Source organism: Camelina sativa, chromosome 3 (assembly GCF_030686135.1).
Source record: "Camelina sativa cultivar CO46 ecotype springtype chromosome 3, ASM3068613v1".
In the NCBI taxonomy this organism is placed as follows: domain Eukaryota; kingdom Viridiplantae; phylum Streptophyta; class Magnoliopsida; order Brassicales; family Brassicaceae; genus Camelina; species Camelina sativa.
Window position 1 is genome coordinate 7,803,077 of NC_141882.1, and position 19,679 is coordinate 7,822,755.

A 19,679-nucleotide genomic window follows, 5' to 3' on the forward strand; every position below is an offset into this window, starting at 1 on the left:
ATCTAAAGACACACTATAAGGGCCAATGAAGCCCATAAGACAACCTTGAGAATAAGCAAAGCGTAACCAAACCAAGGGAGAGAGAGAGATTCTAGAAGAGGAGGTACTCAAAACTTAGGACGTACAACATTTGGCAATGTACTGCTTTGCGACAAAGCGTAGAATTTAGATTTAATAGTGTCCTCTCAAACAAACACACAAACCCAAATGTTTCTGTTCCTTCAAGTCCCTTTATATATATACACTTCGGTCGATCACCTATCGTTACATTTTACAAATTCTGTGACCTCCATCTTCTTCTTCTCCTTCTTTGACAGCTCATATAGTTTTATATATAACGTACATAAAACAATTACGTATTCTTGTCTCCCACTCTCTCCCTCCTCCCTTAATTCTTCATATTATTAATTTAAGTAACGGCGATATAATACTATTTTGTCATCTAAGCTTCCACGTGGCGTACTCTCCTGAGTTTCTGCCAGCGTCTCAGACAACAATTCTCTTCCCCCCTTAATTTTGCATATTCATTACGGTACACACACTCACAAATTGTCTCTCTTTTTAAACTCGATTGATTATTTATCATTGGTACTAATTGTATGCTAATAATTACTCTCTGATTACTACTGATCAACTTTTGGCGGCTAAACTCAAGAACTAAGATATTGTGAATTAATCACATCCGTTAGACCATATACCCAATTGTTGATAAAATTATATTTATGGTAAACAACATCAACAACAACAAGCTTTATATTTCTTTTCTTTTTTCACAATAATAGACAATTTAGTAGAGGAGATTAGTTTAAGTAGATAGGAAAAAAAATTAAAAAGATACAGTACACAGAAAGAAAGACATACAACTGTGAAACCACGACTTGGCCTCACAAAAAAAAAAAAAAAAAAAACTAAAGCGTTGAAAATTGTGTGTGTTAGTGTTTTGTATTGATCGGTTGAGAAGTGCCTCTCTTGTTTTTTTTCCTCTCTCTTTCTCTTTCTTCTTTCAAAAAAATTTATTCTCACCTTCTTTGCTCCTCTTTTGTTTGTTTTCTTGTGAAGTTTTCATGGTGATCGGTGAAAACCAAAGAGAGATTATTTTAAATATGGTTTGATTTTTTAATATATGTATTTTTGGTGTAAGTATAGGTGGTTGATTACTAATCTTTTTATTCACTGATGATGAAGTTATCGCCTCTGAGTATCTCAACCGGTTCGAGTTTCAGTCACGACGACGACGGTGTCGAGTCTAGTTCTTCTCCATTCACCGGCGGCGCAATGCTGCCGGTTTTTCTTAACGATCTGAGTCGTAACAATGGAGACTCCGGAAGCGGTAGTAGCTGGGAAAGAGAGCTTGTCGAGGTGACCTTAGAGCTCGACGTTGCCGACGACTCCATTGTCGTCTGCGGTTTGTCTGAGGCGGCTGCGGAAGCGGCGTCTGTCGATTCTCGGCCGATATCGGTGGATTTAGTAACCGCGAGATTGTCTAGGAACCTATCGACGGCGTCTTCGAGGATCAGGCAGAAACTTGGGAAACTACTTAGGTCGGAATCTTGGAAGACGACGACTTCTTCTACCGCCGGGGAGAGAGACAGAGATCTCGAACGTTCGGCGGTGGTGGAGGGGATTATGACGGCGAGAGATAAACGGAAAGAAAACGCTAAATTACAGCGATCAACGTCTAGTGCGCAGAGAGCGTTAAAAGGATTACAGTTTATTAACAAAACCACGAGAGGGAACAACTGCGATTGCGATTGGGATTGCGATTGCGATCAGATGTGGAAAAAAGTCGAGAAACGTTTCGAATCGCTTTCTAAACAAGGTTTACTCGCGCGAGATGATTTTGGCGAGTGCGTTGGTAAGTCTGTCATGTATATATTAATCTAAACATATCACAAAACCCTGTTTTAAATGTTTACAAAATGTTTAAAAAAGGGATGGTGGATTCGAAGGAGTTTGCGGTGAGTGTATTCGACGCTTTGGCTCGAAGAAGGAGACAGAAACTGGAGAAGATAACGAAAGATGAACTTCACGATTTCTGGTTACAGATTTCTGATCAAAGCTTCGACGCGCGTCTTCAAATCTTCTTCGACATGTACGTGTCTCTTTTTCATTCTTCTCTCTTTTGAGTCTTTTATAATTTGGGGGTTGTCTTTACGTTTATAACTGTTACGGGAATAACGCATTGCTATATGCAAAAAAGTCATTAGAAAACAAATGTATTGAGCCAAGTGCTACGAATATTAGTTAGTTGACGTTAATCATTGACGTTAGTTTTATCTGTATAATTGATATTTGTAGCGATCATTAATGAAGTTTTTGATCAACTTGCATATATATTTTTTCTTTTTGTAAAAGTAGGGTTCATATTTGTTTCTTTGTGAAGATTAGCTGATCAAACCTGATCACATATGGAGTAAAAATGTTGTTGATTAAAGATAATATTAGCTCACCAATCACTCTTTGATTGGAAATTGTTATCTCTTTTGTAGGACTGCTGCAACCTCACTGTAATTTTCTATAGTTTTGGAAATTATTAGGCATGAATAAAATCATGTGTTACAGTGTTAGCTAAGCTAAAATTTTGATCCGGAATGTTTACACTCATATCAGTGATAGATATATCATTTAAATCACGTGGTATTAATAGCCGTTGGATTTGGTAGTTCACGCTATCAACGGTGCAAAATATGTCTTATGTCTAAGTAATGGGCCACGGTTTACTTGGCCCAGTAAAAATAACCTTTCACCAGATTTTCAAAAATGTTTCCTCTTTCAGCATTTTATTTTTTCCCGCAATAAGTTAATTGCAAGTAAGGTAATTGACTCTTATTACACCAGATGCTTAAATGATTTTGCAAATTTACACTTTTTTTGGCCAAACATATTTATAAGTTTCGCTAGTCATATATGTTTTGGTTGTTTGTGATCCTACAATACTGTAATAATTGTATTTAATTTGCTGGTGTTACTAATCAAAAACAGAGTTTAATTTGTTACCGGTTTTGTTGTTACCACAGGGCTGATAGCAACGAAGATGGGAGGATCACTAGAGAAGAAATCAAAGAAGTAATTTCTTTTTCAACACAACAATTACGTATGAAACAATCAAATATTCTTAACAATTGTTAATACTTTTGAAACGCAGCTTTTAATGCTAAGCGCATCGGCAAACAAGTTAGCAAAACTTAAGGAACAAGCAGAAGAGTACGCATCTCTGATCATGGAAGAACTTGATCCAGAGAATTTTGGATACATTGAGGTTCATAAAACATTATCTTATCATCACCCCTTTAAAGACACTATCCACAATTTTTCTATGTTTCTTAACCTTTTTGTCTTGTTTCAGTTATGGCAACTTGAGACACTCTTACTTCAGAGAGACACATACATGAACTACAGTAGACCGCTTAGCACAACCAGCGCTGGCGTGAGTACACCAAGACGGAATCTTATTAGACCTCGTCATGTGGTTCGAAAATGTAGAAAAAAACTTCAATGTCTGATTCTAGATAACTGGCAACGAAGTTGGGTTCTTTTATTATGGATCATGCTTATGGCCATTCTCTTTGTTTGGAAGTTTCTAGAGTACAGAGAGAAAGCTGCTTTTAAGGTAATGGGTTATTGCTTAACCACTGCTAAAGGAGCTGCAGAGACCCTCAAGCTCAATATGGCTTTGGTTCTCTTACCTGTGTGTAGAAACACATTGACTTGGCTAAGATCTACACGCGCTCGAGCTTGTGTTCCTTTCGATGATAACATCAATTTCCACAAGGTAAATACTACTATACAACCTTCCACATCTCTTTCTAGTTTTCAGTCTTCGTCATTACAAAACTTGAGATCAAGACTCTTTTGTCTCTCTGTTGTCCCATTTGTGTTCCAGATTATTGCTTGTGCCATTGCGATGGGGATACTTGTTCATGCTGGTACCCATTTGGCGTGTGATTTTCCCCGGATTATAAACTCGAGTCCAGAAGATTTCGCCTTGATCGCTTCTGCCTTCAATGGTACTAAGCCCACATTCAGAGACCTGATGACAGGAGCAGAAGGAATCACCGGGATCTCGATGGTGATCTTGACAACCATTGCCTTCACATTAGCATCAACTCATTTCAGGAGAAACCGTGTGAGGCTTCCGGCACCACTTGATCGCTTGACTGGCTTCAACGCATTCTGGTACACTCATCACCTTCTAGTGGTTGTCTACATCATGCTCATTGTCCACGGGACCTTCCTGTTCTTCGCTGATAAGTGGTATCAGAAAACTGTAAGTAGCAGCAACCATAATCTCTCTTTGCTCTTAAACCGAAATGCCAAAATATCTTGAAACCTAAACTGTTTTTGATTGCCACTCATCTCAGACTTGGATGTACATCTCGGTTCCTATGGTGCTCTATGTGGCAGAACGAAGTCTGCGAGCTTGTAGGTCAAAGCATTATTCTGTCAAAATCCTCAAGGCAACCACCATAAACCGATCAAATTTATTCCTGTTAAAAGGTGTTTTCATAACAAAATAAACCCATGAACTTTCAAACTGAACTCTGCAGGTTTCTATGCTACCTGGAGAAGTACTCAGCTTAATCATGTCAAAGCCTCCTGGATTCAAGTACAAGAGCGGTCAATACATATTCTTGCAGTGTCCAACCATCTCTCGATTTGAATGGTGAGTACTGATGCCGAATTCCCTTTGTGTTAGCAAACATCTCAGGTTTCACTAAACCCTAAACTTTTCCAGGCACCCATTTTCTATTACCTCTGCACCAGGAGATGACCAACTCAGCGTTCACATCCGAACACTTGGAGACTGGACAGAGGAGCTACGACGAGTTCTAACCGTGGGCAAAGATCTTTCAACATGCGTGATTGGGCGTTCAAAATTCTCTGCCCATTGCAATATTGATATCTCACAGTATATTTCAAGATCCTTCTTAGCTTTCTCCTTTCAACACTTAGCTACCTAGTATTAACATGCTTTGTTGATCCTGTATTTGACAGCCGACCGAAATTACTAGTAGACGGTCCATATGGAGCTCCAGCACAGGACTACAGAAGCTATGATGTCTTGCTCCTCGTTGGATTGGGAATAGGAGCTACTCCTTTCATAAGCATCCTGAAGGATCTCCTGAACAATTCAAGAGACGAACAAACAGTAAGCCCAGCACCAGAAAAGTTAGCCTTTCCAACAACCTTGCATCAAATATGTATCTCTAAACTTTCAATGTCACAGGACAACGAGTTCAGCAGATCAGATTTCAGTTGGAATAGCTATACATCTTCATATACCACAATAACCCCAACTTCAACACATGGAGGGAAAAAGAAAGCAGTGAAGGCTCACTTCTACTGGGTCACAAGGGAGCCAGGATCCGTTGAATGGTTTAGGGGAGTAATGGAGGAAATATCAGACATGGACTGCAGAGTAATTAATAATCACAAGCATATCATTTACTTTCATCAACACTTTAACGTTTATCGATATACTAACATATTCCTTAATTTTCTCGTAAGACAGGGCCAGATTGAGTTGCACAACTACCTTACAAGTGTATATGATGAAGGCGATGCAAGATCAACCCTGATAAAAATGGTCCAGGCTTTGAACCATGCCAAAAATGGAGTTGATATTCTATCGGGAACACGGGTAAGATTTGTTGCAGGGAATATGATCATAAACTATTTCCCAATATTACCAATAACTAACAAGATAACATCATTCAAACAGGTGAGAACACATTTTGCAAGGCCTAACTGGAAGGAAGTCTTTAGTAGCATAGCAAGAAAGCATCCAAATTCGACAGTCGGTAAATATTTTATACAATCAGCTGCTTACTAACAAGACATCTGATAAACCTCTATTCTAGGACCAATGCAATGAATTAGTACCATCGGAAAAGAAATAAAAATTTTCAATAGGAATTAGTGACACAGGCAAACAAGTGAACCTGTTTGGTGTTTCAAAGCATATGTGAAAACAATTTATCGAATGGTGCAGGAGTGTTTTACTGCGGCATACCAACTGTGGCAAAAGAGTTAAAGAAGCAAGCACAAGACATGAGTCAGAAAACAACCACACGGTTCGAATTTCACAAGGAGCATTTCTAAGTCATCCCCTATCACTTTCCCTAAAGTGAGATTGAAATCCCGCCAGCCATTATTTTTCTGATACTAACTTCACATTCACTTAGCAGAATAGATTAAATACACTATGTCACAATGAAACATTATCCTGCCCTGCTTGTTTGTATAGACCCGCCTAATGGCATGACAATAACAAAGATAATTTACTATACAAAATAACATACGCGTCTTTTCAAAGATGAACCCATCTCTATTTCCATTACCACAAGGCACAAAGCTAATATAGTCACAGAGGAAGAAAATTAAACAAAAAAAAAGTTTCATTAAAAAGGTGCCTTGACTCGAGCACAGTAAACTGGAACTGAAACACACTCAAGAAGGGAATAAGTAACAATGCCTTTGTGTTCACTGTACCAATACTGCAGTAGAAGGCCAAATAGAGTTTTGAGTTTAGTCATCTTTTATCTTTCTGAGCAACTTGGAAGCCCACTTTCGAACCCTTCTCTTAAGGGTATAACCAACAAACACCCCAGCGACAAAGAACACAGCGCACAACTTGGAGACCAAGGTGCCGGATCCTGAGTCGTATGTAGTAGTCAAGTTGCTGCCGGGGCCTCGTTTGTCCTGCATCAGAGTTTCCGCAAAATCAGATAGAGAAGACGAAGAAGAAGAAGCTGCCGATTTCGCATCTTTCACCATCTTGTTGTAAAACTTCTCTAAACCATCCATCGCTCTCCGACTATCGGAAAAAGAACGATCAATTAGGGTTTTTAGGGTTCAATCAAATCCTCAGCTGATTGCTAAATTGACTTGTCGTTGACAAGAAACCAAAAGGTCAAAATTGGCATTTTACAGTCAGAGTGCAAAAAAAAAAAAAGAGAGAAAAATTTGCCAAAAAAAAAAATTAACAATTTCCACTAGTATTAAATTTTGTTTTTGAAGTTTATAATTCATCATCAGTGTAATTAAGTGATGATAATGTGATGTTTTACCCCAAAAAATTGTCTTATTTTAAGTGATATTTTACATTTTCAACTAATTAATTATTTGTATTTTGCAGTTTTTTTTTTCATTGGCTAAATAGTGTTTTATTTTAGAAAAAATGACTTCTTAGTAATACAGAAAGAGTAAAGAATACATAAGAAATTTTCAGAAACTCAATCTTTTTGACCAAGGTCAAATATTTCTATCTTCATACAAATAAAAATATTACAGTATTTAAAAACATTTGTTTCTAGTTATAAAATCTCATGAAACTTAAACATACATACATATTTATTCCTTCATTCATTGACATTATATTATATATTATACATCCACACACAATTATTCATAAATAATTTCATTTCATAATACATTCAATTTAGTTTGAGGCATCTTCTTCTTCTTGATCGAGTCGGTAATCTTGAGAACCATAAGGACTAAAAGCTTCAAGGAGCAAATTGGATTTACGCCAAGGATTGAGTCCCATGTCGTTGCACAAATCATCGGCATGTTGGATGCTGAAAGTGGAAATGCAATGACGTTTGTAGAATCTGCTTGATCTTCTCGTCACTTCCATTTCCTTGAAGAATTGATCCAACATCTTCTCTTTGCTTGGTAATCTGAACTTCTCATCCACGAGCCGGCTAAGCCACATTGAACGTAGCTCTGATGTGTGTAAGTTCGAGTTGCTCTGGACGTATCCCACGAAACCCATGTTCGGTATCAATGGATGGATTGTTCCCCTGAAAGATATTTTTTAGTTTTTGTTACTCATATTATATGGTCAAAATTTCATGAGTATTTTTATGTGTATCAATATGTACCTGTATAAAGGCATGACACCGCATGGAAACTCGAGCCAAGTTCGAAAAGGTTCAGGAACGATGGCTTTCAGCTTCTTCTTGCCATCATAACCAGTCGCAAGTATCACGACATCAGCTTCTAACGTAGTCCCATCATCAAACTCAATCCCCTCATCATAAAAGCACCACTTTGATGCTTTCTTAAACCGGATCATCCCTTTATCCGCTTCCTCAAAGAAGTTCTCCGGTACGATCGCCATTTGACAAGAAGCATAGTCTTCCTCGAAAGAATGGTCCGGTTTAAGACCATATTTCGCTAGAGGTAGCTTCCACATAACATATGCTTCGATGAATTTGGAAACCGCAGCACGCTGTTTTCACATATATGTTTAATTTTTTTATAAAATTTCATTGCACAATTTATAGAGAAGTAAGAAGGGGGTTTTAAGATCACTAACCAGAAGAGAGAAGAGGAGGCAAAATAGAGTTCTAAGGAAGCTTTGGTTAGGCCTATCATGGAGGAACTGAGAAGCTCTTGTTGAGTAGAACAAGAAGAATGGTAGTCCCCAGACCCAATAATGTGGAAACACCCAATGTGTTGTTCTCACCACCATTGTGCATGCTTTTCCTCCTTCTCCTGCAAAATTTTTATATAAGTTTATTTAGTTATTGAAATCATATTATATGGTGATTGTAAACTAATGCGTTGTCCTCACCACCATTGTTTTATTGTTTGTGCCAAATAGAATATTAACGGTCAGGTCCAACCGAGAAGAATTATCTATATATACTTAGCAAAGACGATTATTGCTATTATTTTTAATTTTATTTTGACTTGTGCCAATTGTTAGAGTGAAGCTAATTAAGTATTACTTAACAAAGACTTTTGTGGATCAAAGAGAACTTAAAGGAATAATATATATCATGTACGTACCTTGATTAGCTAAAGCAGACTCTAAAGCCAAATCGATGGCGGATTTCTTGTAGCCGATGACAGCAACATTTTTGCCATGGAGGAGACTAGAAGCTTCTTCTTTCTCTAACTTGCAGTAATCCATCGAATGCATCACTTTTCCTTTGAATATCTCCGGCCCTTTCTTTGCCGGAAAAGTCGGTATTCTTGGAACGTCGCCGAATTTTCCGGTACACACTACCACGAACTCAAATGCATGCCACTGCGCTCGCACACATTAAAAACGTAATACAAAAAACTCACTAATAGACGTAAGTACTCAATCGAGTTAATGATACATGCATGTAGTAGTTTTCAAAAACTATTTGGAAGTTCTATGCAATTTTTACATAAAAAATGTATTAATATTAGTAAGTAACACATATTTTAATTCATGTATATATTAAAAAAAAAAAAAAAAAAAGCAGTGTGATCTACATGACAGTTTGAGACCATGCATCAGCTTCAAATTTACCGAAATACAATCGTTAAAGAAACTATTTTGAATATATGCGAATGCACCATTGCGCGTATAATTAAATGCATGCAGTAGCAAATATATATATATATGAGACTGAAACATATAAAGAGAGTTATCAAACAAACCTGAATATCTCCAGAATCTCCGGTTTGAACGGCAACTTCCCACACTGGTTTGCCAGGCAACAAGTTGCCGTAAGCACCGAGGTCAACCATCTGAGGAATTTCGCCGTCACCGGTGAACCTAACTTCGATGACCTTAGAGCCAAACTTCATGAACTTGAGAAGATCAAAATGCTTAGCATAAGATTCCAAGTAATCTAGTATCTCAACGTAAGATGGGAAAGTAGGGTCATCTCTATTGGGCCATGGAAAGTCAGAGAACTCGTAATCGACTCGAGCCGATTGTAACTTGGTCGTCTCGTAAGTGCAGCTCCTCCAAACACCTCCAACTGAATCCGAGGATTCGAATACGGTCGGGTTGTGATGAGCTAAGTTCTTAGCAGCAGCTAAACCGCTCACACCGGCACCGATGATCGCTACTCTCGAAGAACTAAGTTTATTGTAGTTAGAAGCCATTTGGAGAGATTTATGCTCGGAAGAGAGAGAGAGAGAGAGAGAGAGAGAGAGAGATAAATGGTTTTGATGAAGAGTGTTCTGAGTTGTTTGTGAGTTTGCATGGGACATGCTTAATTTATATAGTGTTATTGGGTCGGGTCGGTTATTCTTGTGTCGGGTTGGGAATCGGTTTTGTCAGGGAGCACGTGCTTTTGAATATTAGTTAGTTTTGGAGGTGGCCGGGTTGAAATATCTAAGGTAATTTTTTTTTGCGTTGAGAAATTTGGTGGCTGTTGTGAGGAAATTTCTGCAAGCGTGCGTTGTGATTAAACAATTCGCTCTTGGTATTTTGTTTGTGTTAGTGCACATGAAAAAAAAAAGTATTCGTTCGTGTTAAATTTCTAAGTACTTTCAAGAAGTCTAATGGAATATTTTCTCTTTTGTTAAAAATTTAAAATAGTCTTTTTAACTTGATTTTGTCTTCTCGAATTTAATTATGAGCTTCTTAGTTTATAACCTTGACTGAATTTATTATATAAGTATAGGGATTAGATTAAAAAAACTCCATCATATTCCGATCTAATTTCGTTCCTAAAATCTCTTCCTTTGTAAATATATGACTCTCGATAAATACTTTTTGTTTTACTATCATTTTTGCCCCTGAGTAACAAAATTTATATGTATGTGTGTGCAGATTCATCGGAAGACTTAATCTTATAAAGAATTGTTTATCAAGGAATATTGTGTGTGTTTTATTACGAATAAGTAATTTGACCGGGCGCTCAGAAGCACTCAACATATTGTTTCTTCATTGGTAAAGAAAATGTTCTCCACGCCTGAGGCAAACAAAGAGCGTAGTGTGATTTCCGCACAAGAAGCTGGTCCGAATAGATAGTGAGCTGGCGATCCCTTAGTGTTCGATCAACAAGCTAGTCATCGGAGAGTCATTACAGAAGTCTTTGTTCTGAGAAAATTCTTGCGTATCTTTCCTCATACCACATATACCGTAATTTGGAGGGTGATGATAGTGTTTGTTGGTTTTTAATGCTTTATACATACTTAATATGTTAGTTTTATTAAATAGCATAAAAAAAAGTTCATAGTCATTCACTTAAATTAACCCTCTATTGCATAATTATTTTCACCACTCATGATACTGTCAGAGAAAAAAAGAAACGTAAACCAACCGGCCCGATCGAAAGACGTCAATGAGACAATGACGATATAAAAGATTTGAGTGTTGCTGTTGCCGCCATATAATACAAGATCTTGAGTTTTAATCATCAACAAGAAAAACGAATAAAAAAAAGAAAATTCTAATATCTCTCTATGAATTGTCTTTGGTCGATAGACTTTGTGAGTTTGTTTTCATTAATCATTATTGGTCTACTCTTTAATCTTTTATTTTCTGTCTGGCTCATGTGAGCCCTAACTACTGTCTCTTTTCATGTCTCTAGACTACTAATCTTGGACTAAATCTTTATTCTTAAAATCTAATTTCAATAACAATCAAGTTCTTAATTCTTAAGTTTGTGTCCACGCAAGTTTTAAAAAAAGTCTAGCCTTAATTTTTTTTTTTTTTAGACATCCTCTAGCCTTATTATTTATATATATTTTGAGATCTCACCCATAACTATGAAATGTATAATCACATTATACTACCTTTAGGTTAGAATCTCACAATACGTAAGTCATCAACTCATCATCCTTAACTGTATATATCTTGAGAAAACTAAGTCTAAATTCATTTTTATTATGTGTGTTTATTGGTAACGTATACACGATGCAATAAGGTTATACTGCTTATATTATGATCACCTACATTCTAAAATGGTATACAACTCTTTTCTCTGCCTTTTTACTTCTTTTAATAATTTTGTAATCGTTTACCATTTTGTATTTTACCATTATTTTTACTCTTTTTATCATTATATATTAATGAAACCAAGAAAATAAAATAAATTTGATTCAGTTACCATTTTACATGATAAGTTTATATTGGCTAAACTATAGTATAAATTCGATTAAGATGAAAATATTGATGATCAAAAATAAATAATGTGGATTATTTCTATCAAATATCTGTAGATGTCCATACATTATTGACGTGCTTATGCAAATTTTTCTTTTTTCTTTCGAATTAATAAAATATATTGAATTTACATTTACATGTTTCTTTTCATCATACCCGCATATTCAGACCAATTTTCTGCTAAAGTAAGACTAGTCTTTTTTTTTGGATTGACCGTTCTTCTATTATTTTATTTATTTACTTATTTTTGTCATTTGCGATAGCTGTTAGTATTCTTAGCAATTTAGCATGCATGTAGGAAGAAAACCAAAAAACATTTGTCCTTATTTTATGTTATTTGTGCTAAGTCAAATGCGTAACACTACAAAAACATAATATTATTAATCCATGTCATAAAGAATAATCACTTATCAGTTAGTTAATAATGTTTAGGTATACACATCATAACACAATAGTAGTATATTAATATGTGTACCGAGTAAACCAAACAACTTTTAGTCCTGAACGTGGAGCATCTTCAAGTCAGACGTAAAAGCACAAAAACAAAACAAAAAAGCTAAGTGACCAAGTCACAACTCACACAAGTATACTTAATCAACTATATATATGGTCAATTATTCAGTATCAGAATTTTAGTAATAAAACAATAAACTAGTCTCAAATTTTATAATTATTCACGTAAACTTATTTTAATACAATTAATTGGTTGATTAACCGAGTCAAGTTGGTTCCATACTCAAAGCACTTAAAATGAGTAATATCCAATAATGATGAGCATGATATATAGATATATACATGTTAGATATATATAGTACTTATATGTATATATAGTCATATACAAATATATGATATGATAAAATGGAAAAAAGAGGAGGAAGTAACAAAGAAATTGAGGAGTTGGAACTCAAGTAGAGAAGAGAAAGTTAGGAATATGGTTCGAGAAAATTATAAAGGGAGAGAGTGAATTCAATGTATCATTTTTATTGTTTGGTACGAATCAATTGTCTTACGATTGATATCTTAATTACTTTACTTCTTGTCTTTGTTACATGCGTATAAGTATATAACTGCACGTCTATTTGGTGTGGTCCTAATTAATAAGTATCTTATATCTGCTTTTCAATTAAAAAAAAAGGAAGAGACAAAGAAAGCGATATAAAATACCAAAGATACTAGTATAAATTAAATAAATATGCTAATAATTTTACCTCCAGTATTTATAGTTTCAAAATTTCTCATTTTAATTAACAATTATGATACAGTGTTTGTCATTAACATAACAGTTTTTTTTTTTTTTGCAAGGTTATACATATATATATATATATAAAACTAACATTTATTGTTTAAATTAATCATCTGTGTACGAATTTATATACTAGTAAAACTTTCACGCGGGTGTCCTTGTCTTTGTGGGCATACTTAGTTGTTGCATGCATAATAAATAGCCATATACAATCTACGAGCGTTTATAATATTATCAAAGTCTATTCTTGTGATTGTTCCTTTATTTTATTGTGTCATGTTACTTGCTACTTGCTCCTTGCTAGTACAATCAACACTTTAACAGTACTATCAACCAATCCTGCAATCAACACTTCATTAAGATCCTAAAGTAACAGTTATATTAATTGATCAATAGTAGTTGATAAGTACATTGTCGTCAAAGTATGTTTAAAAGTTTTTTTTTTTCTTCTGTCTGCAACCAGCTAGAACATTGCATAATTAAAAACGGATCACTATGTGAAGATGCTTTTTTTTCTATAACATCATCAATCGATCACGATTTAATCAAATATATAGCTAACAAGAAAATTTCATCTTTGGGAAACCAACCGTTGATTTTCTCTTATATTTTTCGTAGCACTTGAAAATCTTCATAACATTTGACTTCTACTAAAAACTATTAAATTACATACATGCATGAATGTGTGACTATTTCTGTTTTTTGACCTAATAAATAAATAAAAGTTTTGTTACCGTACGGAACTAGATTTTTTTACAATAAAACATAGTTGAAACTTGGTTTATCAGAGTCTATTTTGAAGGTTCTTGCTTTAGTTAGGTTTGTTGGGTTGGAACTTTGGATCAAAGCTATATGAGTATAAAGTTAGTAACATGATAACAGCATTTAGCATATTCTCAAGAGCCATCGAATTCCCAGAGTGAATATAAATTTGATCAACATCAAAGAACTGGATCATCTTAATTATATATCTAAGAGACAGAGTTATATTACCTGTACAAAATTGCCAACCCTACCTAAAAAGAATCATACATTCCCAACATGTAAGAAGAGGAATTATGCTAAGCATAGTTTACGGGTATCCATTTCATTATTACGGGGATCAATGATGGGAAATGATATAGGCACGCATAAGTGTTGAAATAATAATGGGCCTTGAGAAATAAACTTGAGGCCCATTTCAAACTCAGTAAAATCATAGAGTCATTTAGAGATATGCAACTTCATTGATCATTTAAGAACAAATAGAAGACAGGAAAACAAGTACTAGTAGCTTAACTTGTTGAATGTTTGGTTAGAGCTCTCGTAAAAAAAGAACGTGGCTCAAAGGTTTCAATACTACAAAACAAAATGAGACATGAAGTATTATAACTACTATTATGTATCATACATAAAGAACAATTTGTTTAAGACAAACCCAAAGTCAGCTACCTCTGCTCGTTCTCCTCCTGTCATGTTCCCCTTTGGCGCAATCAGTCCCATTCCTAAAATCTTCTTTATTGCCTAAAGAAACCTTGTCGAATGAGCCATAACACTACGAAAAATATGGGGCTCTTCTTGTACACACACTGCATCAAAACATGGCCAAAAACACTCAGTCATTTGCAACCACGTGTATGTTACCGGTCCCTATAGTGGTTCAAGAAAAGTATTATAGATTCAGTTTCAGGCTGTGGAACAAATAGTCAAGGACTTATCTAATGATATGGTGGGTGAGGAGTAAACTATTCCAAAACAAATCTAAGATTGCTTCAGTGATGGGCCAAGATAGCATTAAAGAAGGAGAAAAAAAAAATGAATGGAAGAGAAGAAATTAAGATATACCTTACAGCAAGTTACACGGATAAAGTTGGAGTAGACAGCATTGGAATTTTCGGCTTTCATTTGTACGGAGCAAAAATGATGCAGGAGTTGTGGCCACCAAACCCGAAAGAATTTGACAAGGCTGCTTTAATATCCAGTCTTTCCTTCTTAAGACCCACCAGCAGCTTTGTATCCTGATCCATTAGGAAATGAAGTTACGGTATTAAAAGATCATTCCAGCAATGTCAAACTAAAACTTGTCTACATACCACTGCTTTGTCTGGATTCTCCAGGTTAATATTTGGATGAACCCATCCTGTCTTTATTGCCTGTAGGGAAAGAAGGTTGCATAACATTATTGTTTTGTCCATTCAGCTTGTTAATTTGTCCAAGGTGATTTGATTTTTTAGACAGCATTCCCTTTCTTGTAGATATACTAATGTATCTAGACTTGGAAATCATTACCTGAATGGTTGCAACAGCCTCCACGGCTCCAGAAGCTCCCAGCAAGTGTCCGATCATAGATTTTGTCGAGTTTATCTTTAGCTGTCAGATTGTCATAGTTCACGTAAGAAAACACAGGCATCAGCATATCTACAAGACAGGAAATACTGTCTCAAAAATCAAAATTTCCCCGGATAAATAAACAAGTTGACGAGAGAAACAAACATACCTCAGGATTTTGGCCAAAACAGTGAGCAAGGGCTTGGTACTCCTTAAGGTCTCCAGCTGGTGTAGATGTAGCATGAGCATTTATGTAATTTACGTCTTCCTTAGAAATCCCGGCATGAGCTAATGCTTTCTCAATACAGAGAATGACACCAGCACCTGCAGATATTAGATATCTCCTTCAGTAAAAAAATAAAGGGTTCAAAAGAAAAAGAAAAAACCATTGGGAAGTAAAACCTAAGAATCATGCTCTCGAGCAACCACCAATTCTTGGTTAACTTAATTCTATTGCTATAATTTTATAGACAAAGAAAAGCAAACAAAGGAAGAAAGATTGCCGTGGATTAGTGAATAAAGATAGTTAGAACACAAAAGGGATCTACCATCAGGATGTGGTTCGGTTATGTGATATGCATCAGATGTGAAACTACCACCAAGGAACTCCGCGTAGATAGTTGCTCCTCTACTCTGCAACAGCATAATTTTCATAGCCTCACAATGACTTAACTAAAAGCTTTAAAAACATTTTCATTTTATGACAAGTAAGAAAAGAGTTGGGACCATAAAAAAATTATACAAAGGGTTTGAAGCACAGAGGTAATTAAACTTAAAAGAAAAAAGTATAGTGCAAGAACCAATATAAACTCTTGAAATGCAAGATTTCAGATGGGTAAATCAGCAATGATAGAAAGAGCATCGTTTTTTGTTTGCATATTTGAAAGAAGAGACAAACCTTGGCATGCTCAAGTTCTTCTAAAAGCAGAACTCCAGCTCCCTCTCCCATGACGAAACCATCCCGATTCTGTTTAGCAAACCAAAATCAGGTTTAATAAAAAAAGGAAGATAATCTGAAACTATATATGTTTCAATATTATTCTACACAAGAGTTAGATGCACTGGACATACATGTCCGCAAAAATTCTTAAGGGACAAGACAATGAGAGTTAACACCCATGGTTGCCTGCATTAGTTTACAATGGGTATCATTGGTAGACCATTTCATGCATACCCTTCAAACATATGCTTAAATCAGAAGGCAGGTGGTGAACGACCATGCAGTCCGAGCCTATATGGGGTAGGCTAGGTTCCCACATTTTGAAGATCGACCATCTTTAGTAGTTAAGATTCAAATGAACAATAAGAGATGATTCCTAGGACATTATAGAAAAAAAAAGAATTCACTACGAAAATAGTGGAAAATTACACTATCCCAAGGACGTGAAGCTTTGGTGGGATCATCATTATTCTCTGAAAGAGCCCGACAGGCAACAAAACCTCCCAACCCTGCAATGGGACACATGAAATAAGATTTGTGTGGCACAAAGTTGGGAAACAGAGGGAAGCATATGGTTACAAAAGCAAGAGTGCGCACCTATAGGAATGATAACTGAATCAGAGCCACCACAGAGCATTACATCCTATAAGATCAAGAGAAAAAAAAACCAAATGTCAAACACAAGTGGACTCACGTAAACTCTACCATACTACCAAATTTCCTCGTTGTTCGAGGATACTTACAGCTTCACCTCTAATAATGTGGTTTGCCGCACTGAGAATACAGAAATTTCCAGTGGCGCAAGCAGTTGAAATAGAGTAGTTTGGACCCATCCATCCCTAATGTATCATAACAAAGAAGGTCAATACGTAGGGGCAGCCATAGGTAATTACAACATAGTATCCAAAATTGATCAGACCAGATCAATGGCAAGCATAGCAGAACCCATGTTGGTCGTTGCAAAGGGCACACAGAAAGGATTCATCTTCTTGTAAGAGATTTTCAAAGCTTCAAGGGCATCGTAGAAGACCTGTATCCCACAAATACAGCGGCAAATGCAATATTCAGAAACAAATTTATAAACTACATTTTCTGAAAATCATAATCGATATAGAAGAACAATCTTGAATCAGTAGAGATTCTAAACAACAACAACACTCTGTCCAAAAAAGTATTTTCATCTTTTATTTATGTTCAAAACAAGAAATAAGGAGGGGGTACCTTCATGCCTCCCATTGCTGAGCCAATTAAAACTCCACATTTGGATTTGTCAAACTCTGCCATTACATCCTCAGTTACCCCACCATCAGCCAGCGCTTTCTTGCCAGCGGTTAGAAGATAAAGCATGAACTTGTCCATCCTTTTCGAAAGTTTTGGAGCAACCAATCCTTCTGTCGAAAAGGTTTTAATCTCTCCAGCAATTCTCTTGGCAAAGACAGTACAAAGAAAAGATACAATTAAAAAACAAGCCTAGTAAAGAAAATAAAAAAAAGTACACAACTTGTAAAAGAGCTCTTGATATAAAAAGCTTACAGTAGGAAATGCAGAACAGTCAAAATTCTCAATAGGGCTAATACCACTGATGCCTTGTAGCAAATTGTCATAAAAGGTATGTGGGTCATGACCTAATGGTGTTTCAACTCCCATTCCTGTCACAACAACGCGGCGTGACTCCAAAGGAGGTTTCTTTTTAACCGTTGCTTCCTTCTCCATCTCTAGAGTGACTTGCCCTGGTGTAAAGCCATCCAAATCAACACTCTCTTCACTCACGTATAGATGAACCCAAGACTGGAAATGGAAACAAATACACAAGTGATTGAATTGGTATACCAGAGCTAGATGCTTGATTCAATCTCCTCTGCTTTCGATTGAAGTAAGTGTTGTTATTCGATTCGAAGAAGAGGGAAGACAAGGCATTGTTGTTACAGTTACTCACAAGACCGGCGGATCCATTTGTAGTAGAAGAAGAAAAGGCGGAGCATTTGGATTTTGTAAGCAGTGTACTCCGGCGGCTAGTCTTAGTGTCGGATTGACGCAGACGGTCTCCACCGCTGGACATGCAAGCCCCCACTAGCCAATCGCATAACGGAGATGCGTAACATGAAGAAGACGCACCCGCCACCATGGCCAGCGGAGACGATTAGAGAGAGAAAATAAAAGAGAAATGTGTGAATTGTAAGGCTGAGAATCTAGCACGAAAAAAGATGGATTCTGGAGTGGTGGTGATGAAATGAGAGTCACGGATCTCTCTCTCCTCTCTCACACTTACTCACTCACTCACAAGTGTCTGGATGCGTGAATTTGTGCGTGGAGACGCCAAGTCGTTTCCGAGAACAACAGAGAAGCCAGAGAGTGAGAGAAAAATAGAATTAAAAAATGTTATATTACTAGATATTCACCATATTTTTTTTTAGAAATACAAAATAAAATTTATTTATTATATTAACTATCTATTCTATGTATATAATATATTTTTTATTTTTAATCTACTATAGTTTTACATCAATATATTACATAGTGTATAATTTCTATTGTTTACATATAGTAGTTTATTATATACAAGTTAAAATATCCTTATTATTCATTAAATTTTATTTAGTCAACAATTATACTTTTTGTGATTTTTTTTTTCATTTACAATGTAGAGATAATAATATTACATAATATATTTTATTTTTTATAAGTATACTATAATTTGTTTGTAATTTTGGTTGTTATATCTCTATATCATTTAACACTTTTGTAATTATAGTTGTGCAAGTCGATTAAAATGGTGGAGTATTTTTTTTGTAAAGTTTGATTTATATCAATTGTTTCTTATTAGTATGGATCGAAAATCTATATATTAATATATTAGCTACAGAAAAACACTTCGGTGAAGAAGTAATTTTTTTTTAACAATTTGTGTTAGTTTAGCCCCCAATTTTTTAAAAAAATTAAAGTTATTATCAACAATTTAATCACTTGGCTTTCAAATACACAAAAAATAAGTTATTATCAACAGTTTTTTAAAAAATAGATTAATTAAATATTTTATATTTAATGTTAATGGGTGTTGGTCTGGTATTTTTGGAAATTTAGTTAGAAGAAAATCTTCTTAAGTTAGATTCTAAATTTGAAATTATTTTAAATAAAAAATAATTGTAAAATTAATGTTAATGGCATGATTGTAAATAAGTTCCAACTTCAAGATTTATTTGTTAAATGTCTCCAAAAATGTATATATAGATAGATATAACGAACGACCGGAACAATTTTATTTTTTTCATATTTACATCAAAATAATTTTATTTTAAGTAGAG

At 35.4% G+C, this 19,679-nt stretch overlaps 4 protein-coding genes across 14 annotated transcripts; 1 reads left to right on the forward strand and 3 right to left on the reverse strand.

Annotated features, from left to right (window-relative positions):
• The first annotated feature begins 780 nt into the window (after positions 1-780).
• Positions 781-6,294, forward strand: LOC104776037 (respiratory burst oxidase homolog protein E-like). Of its 4 annotated transcripts, XM_010500032.3 has the most exons (14): positions 781-1,855; positions 1,933-2,092; positions 3,018-3,066; positions 3,146-3,259; positions 3,347-3,772; positions 3,884-4,267; positions 4,362-4,457; positions 4,548-4,663; positions 4,736-4,909; positions 4,996-5,149; positions 5,228-5,419; positions 5,513-5,641; positions 5,723-5,801; positions 5,993-6,294. In XM_010500032.3, exons 1-14 carry the CDS (start codon positions 1,177-1,179, stop codon positions 6,100-6,102), a joined length of 2,862 nt encoding a protein of 953 aa, XP_010498334.1. In that variant the 5' UTR covers positions 781-1,176; the 3' UTR covers positions 6,103-6,294. The 4 variants fall into 4 exon arrangements, with proteins under 4 accessions (XP_010498334.1, XP_087356960.1, XP_087356952.1 ...); XM_087500834.1 differs by having other exon boundaries at positions 785-1,855; positions 4,996-5,419; XM_087500826.1 differs by having other exon boundaries at positions 837-1,855; positions 3,347-4,267.
• A 13-nt stretch (positions 6,295-6,307) lies between these two features.
• On the reverse strand, positions 6,308-6,883 carry LOC104776038 (uncharacterized). The gene has a single exon (XM_010500034.3). The coding sequence runs from the start codon at positions 6,805-6,807 to the stop codon at positions 6,529-6,531; it is 279 nt and encodes a 92-aa protein (XP_010498336.1). The 5' UTR covers positions 6,808-6,883; the 3' UTR covers positions 6,308-6,528.
• A 314-nt stretch (positions 6,884-7,197) lies between these two features.
• LOC104776040 (putative flavin-containing monooxygenase 1) lies at positions 7,198-9,961 on the reverse strand. The gene is made up of 5 exons (XM_010500035.2): positions 9,424-9,961; positions 8,800-9,040; positions 8,324-8,502; positions 7,887-8,236; positions 7,198-7,805 (listed from the first exon to the last, which is right to left on the reverse strand). Exons 1-5 carry the CDS (start codon positions 9,874-9,876, stop codon positions 7,442-7,444), a joined length of 1,587 nt encoding a protein of 528 aa, XP_010498337.1. The 5' UTR covers positions 9,877-9,961; the 3' UTR covers positions 7,198-7,441.
• Positions 9,962-14,336: 4,375 nt separating this feature from the next.
• On the reverse strand, positions 14,337-18,813 carry LOC104776041 (3-oxoacyl-[acyl-carrier-protein] synthase II, chloroplastic). Of its 8 annotated transcripts, none has more exons than XM_087508648.1 (15): positions 18,208-18,735; positions 17,911-18,107; positions 17,599-17,802; positions 17,297-17,407; positions 17,121-17,216; positions 16,975-17,020; positions 16,807-16,886; positions 16,509-16,563; positions 16,336-16,404; positions 15,986-16,070; positions 15,607-15,761; positions 15,399-15,479; positions 15,203-15,262; positions 14,955-15,127; positions 14,337-14,698 (listed from the first exon to the last, which is right to left on the reverse strand). In XM_087508648.1, exons 1-8 carry the CDS (start codon positions 18,500-18,502, stop codon positions 16,525-16,527), a joined length of 1,068 nt encoding a protein of 355 aa, XP_087364774.1. In that variant the 5' UTR covers positions 18,503-18,735; the 3' UTR covers positions 14,337-14,698; positions 14,955-15,127; positions 15,203-15,262; positions 15,399-15,479; positions 15,607-15,761; positions 15,986-16,070; positions 16,336-16,404; positions 16,509-16,524. The 8 variants fall into 8 exon arrangements, with proteins under 8 accessions (XP_087364774.1, XP_087364775.1, XP_087364776.1 ...); XM_087508649.1 differs by having other exon boundaries at positions 15,399-15,527; XM_087508650.1 differs by having other exon boundaries at positions 16,509-16,712.
• Between the last annotated feature and the right edge of the window lie 866 nt (positions 18,814-19,679).

Excerpts from the sequence above, each read along its gene's own strand:
- LOC104776037 (XM_087500826.1), top strand. The coding sequence starts at position 1,177 with ATGATGAAGTTATCGCCTCTGAGTATCTCAACCGGTTCGAGTTTCAGT. Across the intron at positions 2,093-3,017 it reads CTTCAAATCTTCTTCGACAT|GGCTGATAGCAACGAAGATG; the intron begins GTACGTGTCTCT and ends TTGTTACCACAG. Across the intron at positions 5,420-5,512 it reads TATCAGACATGGACTGCAGA|GGCCAGATTGAGTTGCACAA; the intron begins GTAATTAATAAT and ends CTCGTAAGACAG.
- LOC104776038 (XM_010500034.3), bottom strand. The coding sequence starts at position 6,807 with ATGGATGGTTTAGAGAAGTTTTACAACAAGATGGTGAAAGATGCGAAA.
- LOC104776040 (XM_010500035.2), bottom strand. The coding sequence starts at position 9,876 with ATGGCTTCTAACTACAATAAACTTAGTTCTTCGAGAGTAGCGATCATC. Across the intron at positions 8,237-8,323 it reads GCCTCCTCTTCTCTCTTCTG|CGTGCTGCGGTTTCCAAATT; the intron begins GTTAGTGATCTT and ends ATGTGAAAACAG. Across the intron at positions 7,806-7,886 it reads GGTGTCATGCCTTTATACAG|GGGAACAATCCATCCATTGA; the intron begins GTACATATTGAT and ends AATATCTTTCAG.
- LOC104776041 (XM_010500036.3), bottom strand. The coding sequence starts at position 18,502 with ATGGTGGCGGGTGCGTCTTCTTCATGTTACGCATCTCCGTTATGCGAT. Across the intron at positions 16,405-16,806 it reads CTTCACGTCCTTGGGATAGT|AATCGGGATGGTTTCGTCAT; the intron begins GTAATTTTCCAC and ends TTTGCTAAACAG. Across the intron at positions 16,071-16,335 it reads AAGAACTTGAGCATGCCAAG|AGTAGAGGAGCAACTATCTA; the intron begins GTTTGTCTCTTC and ends ATGCTGTTGCAG.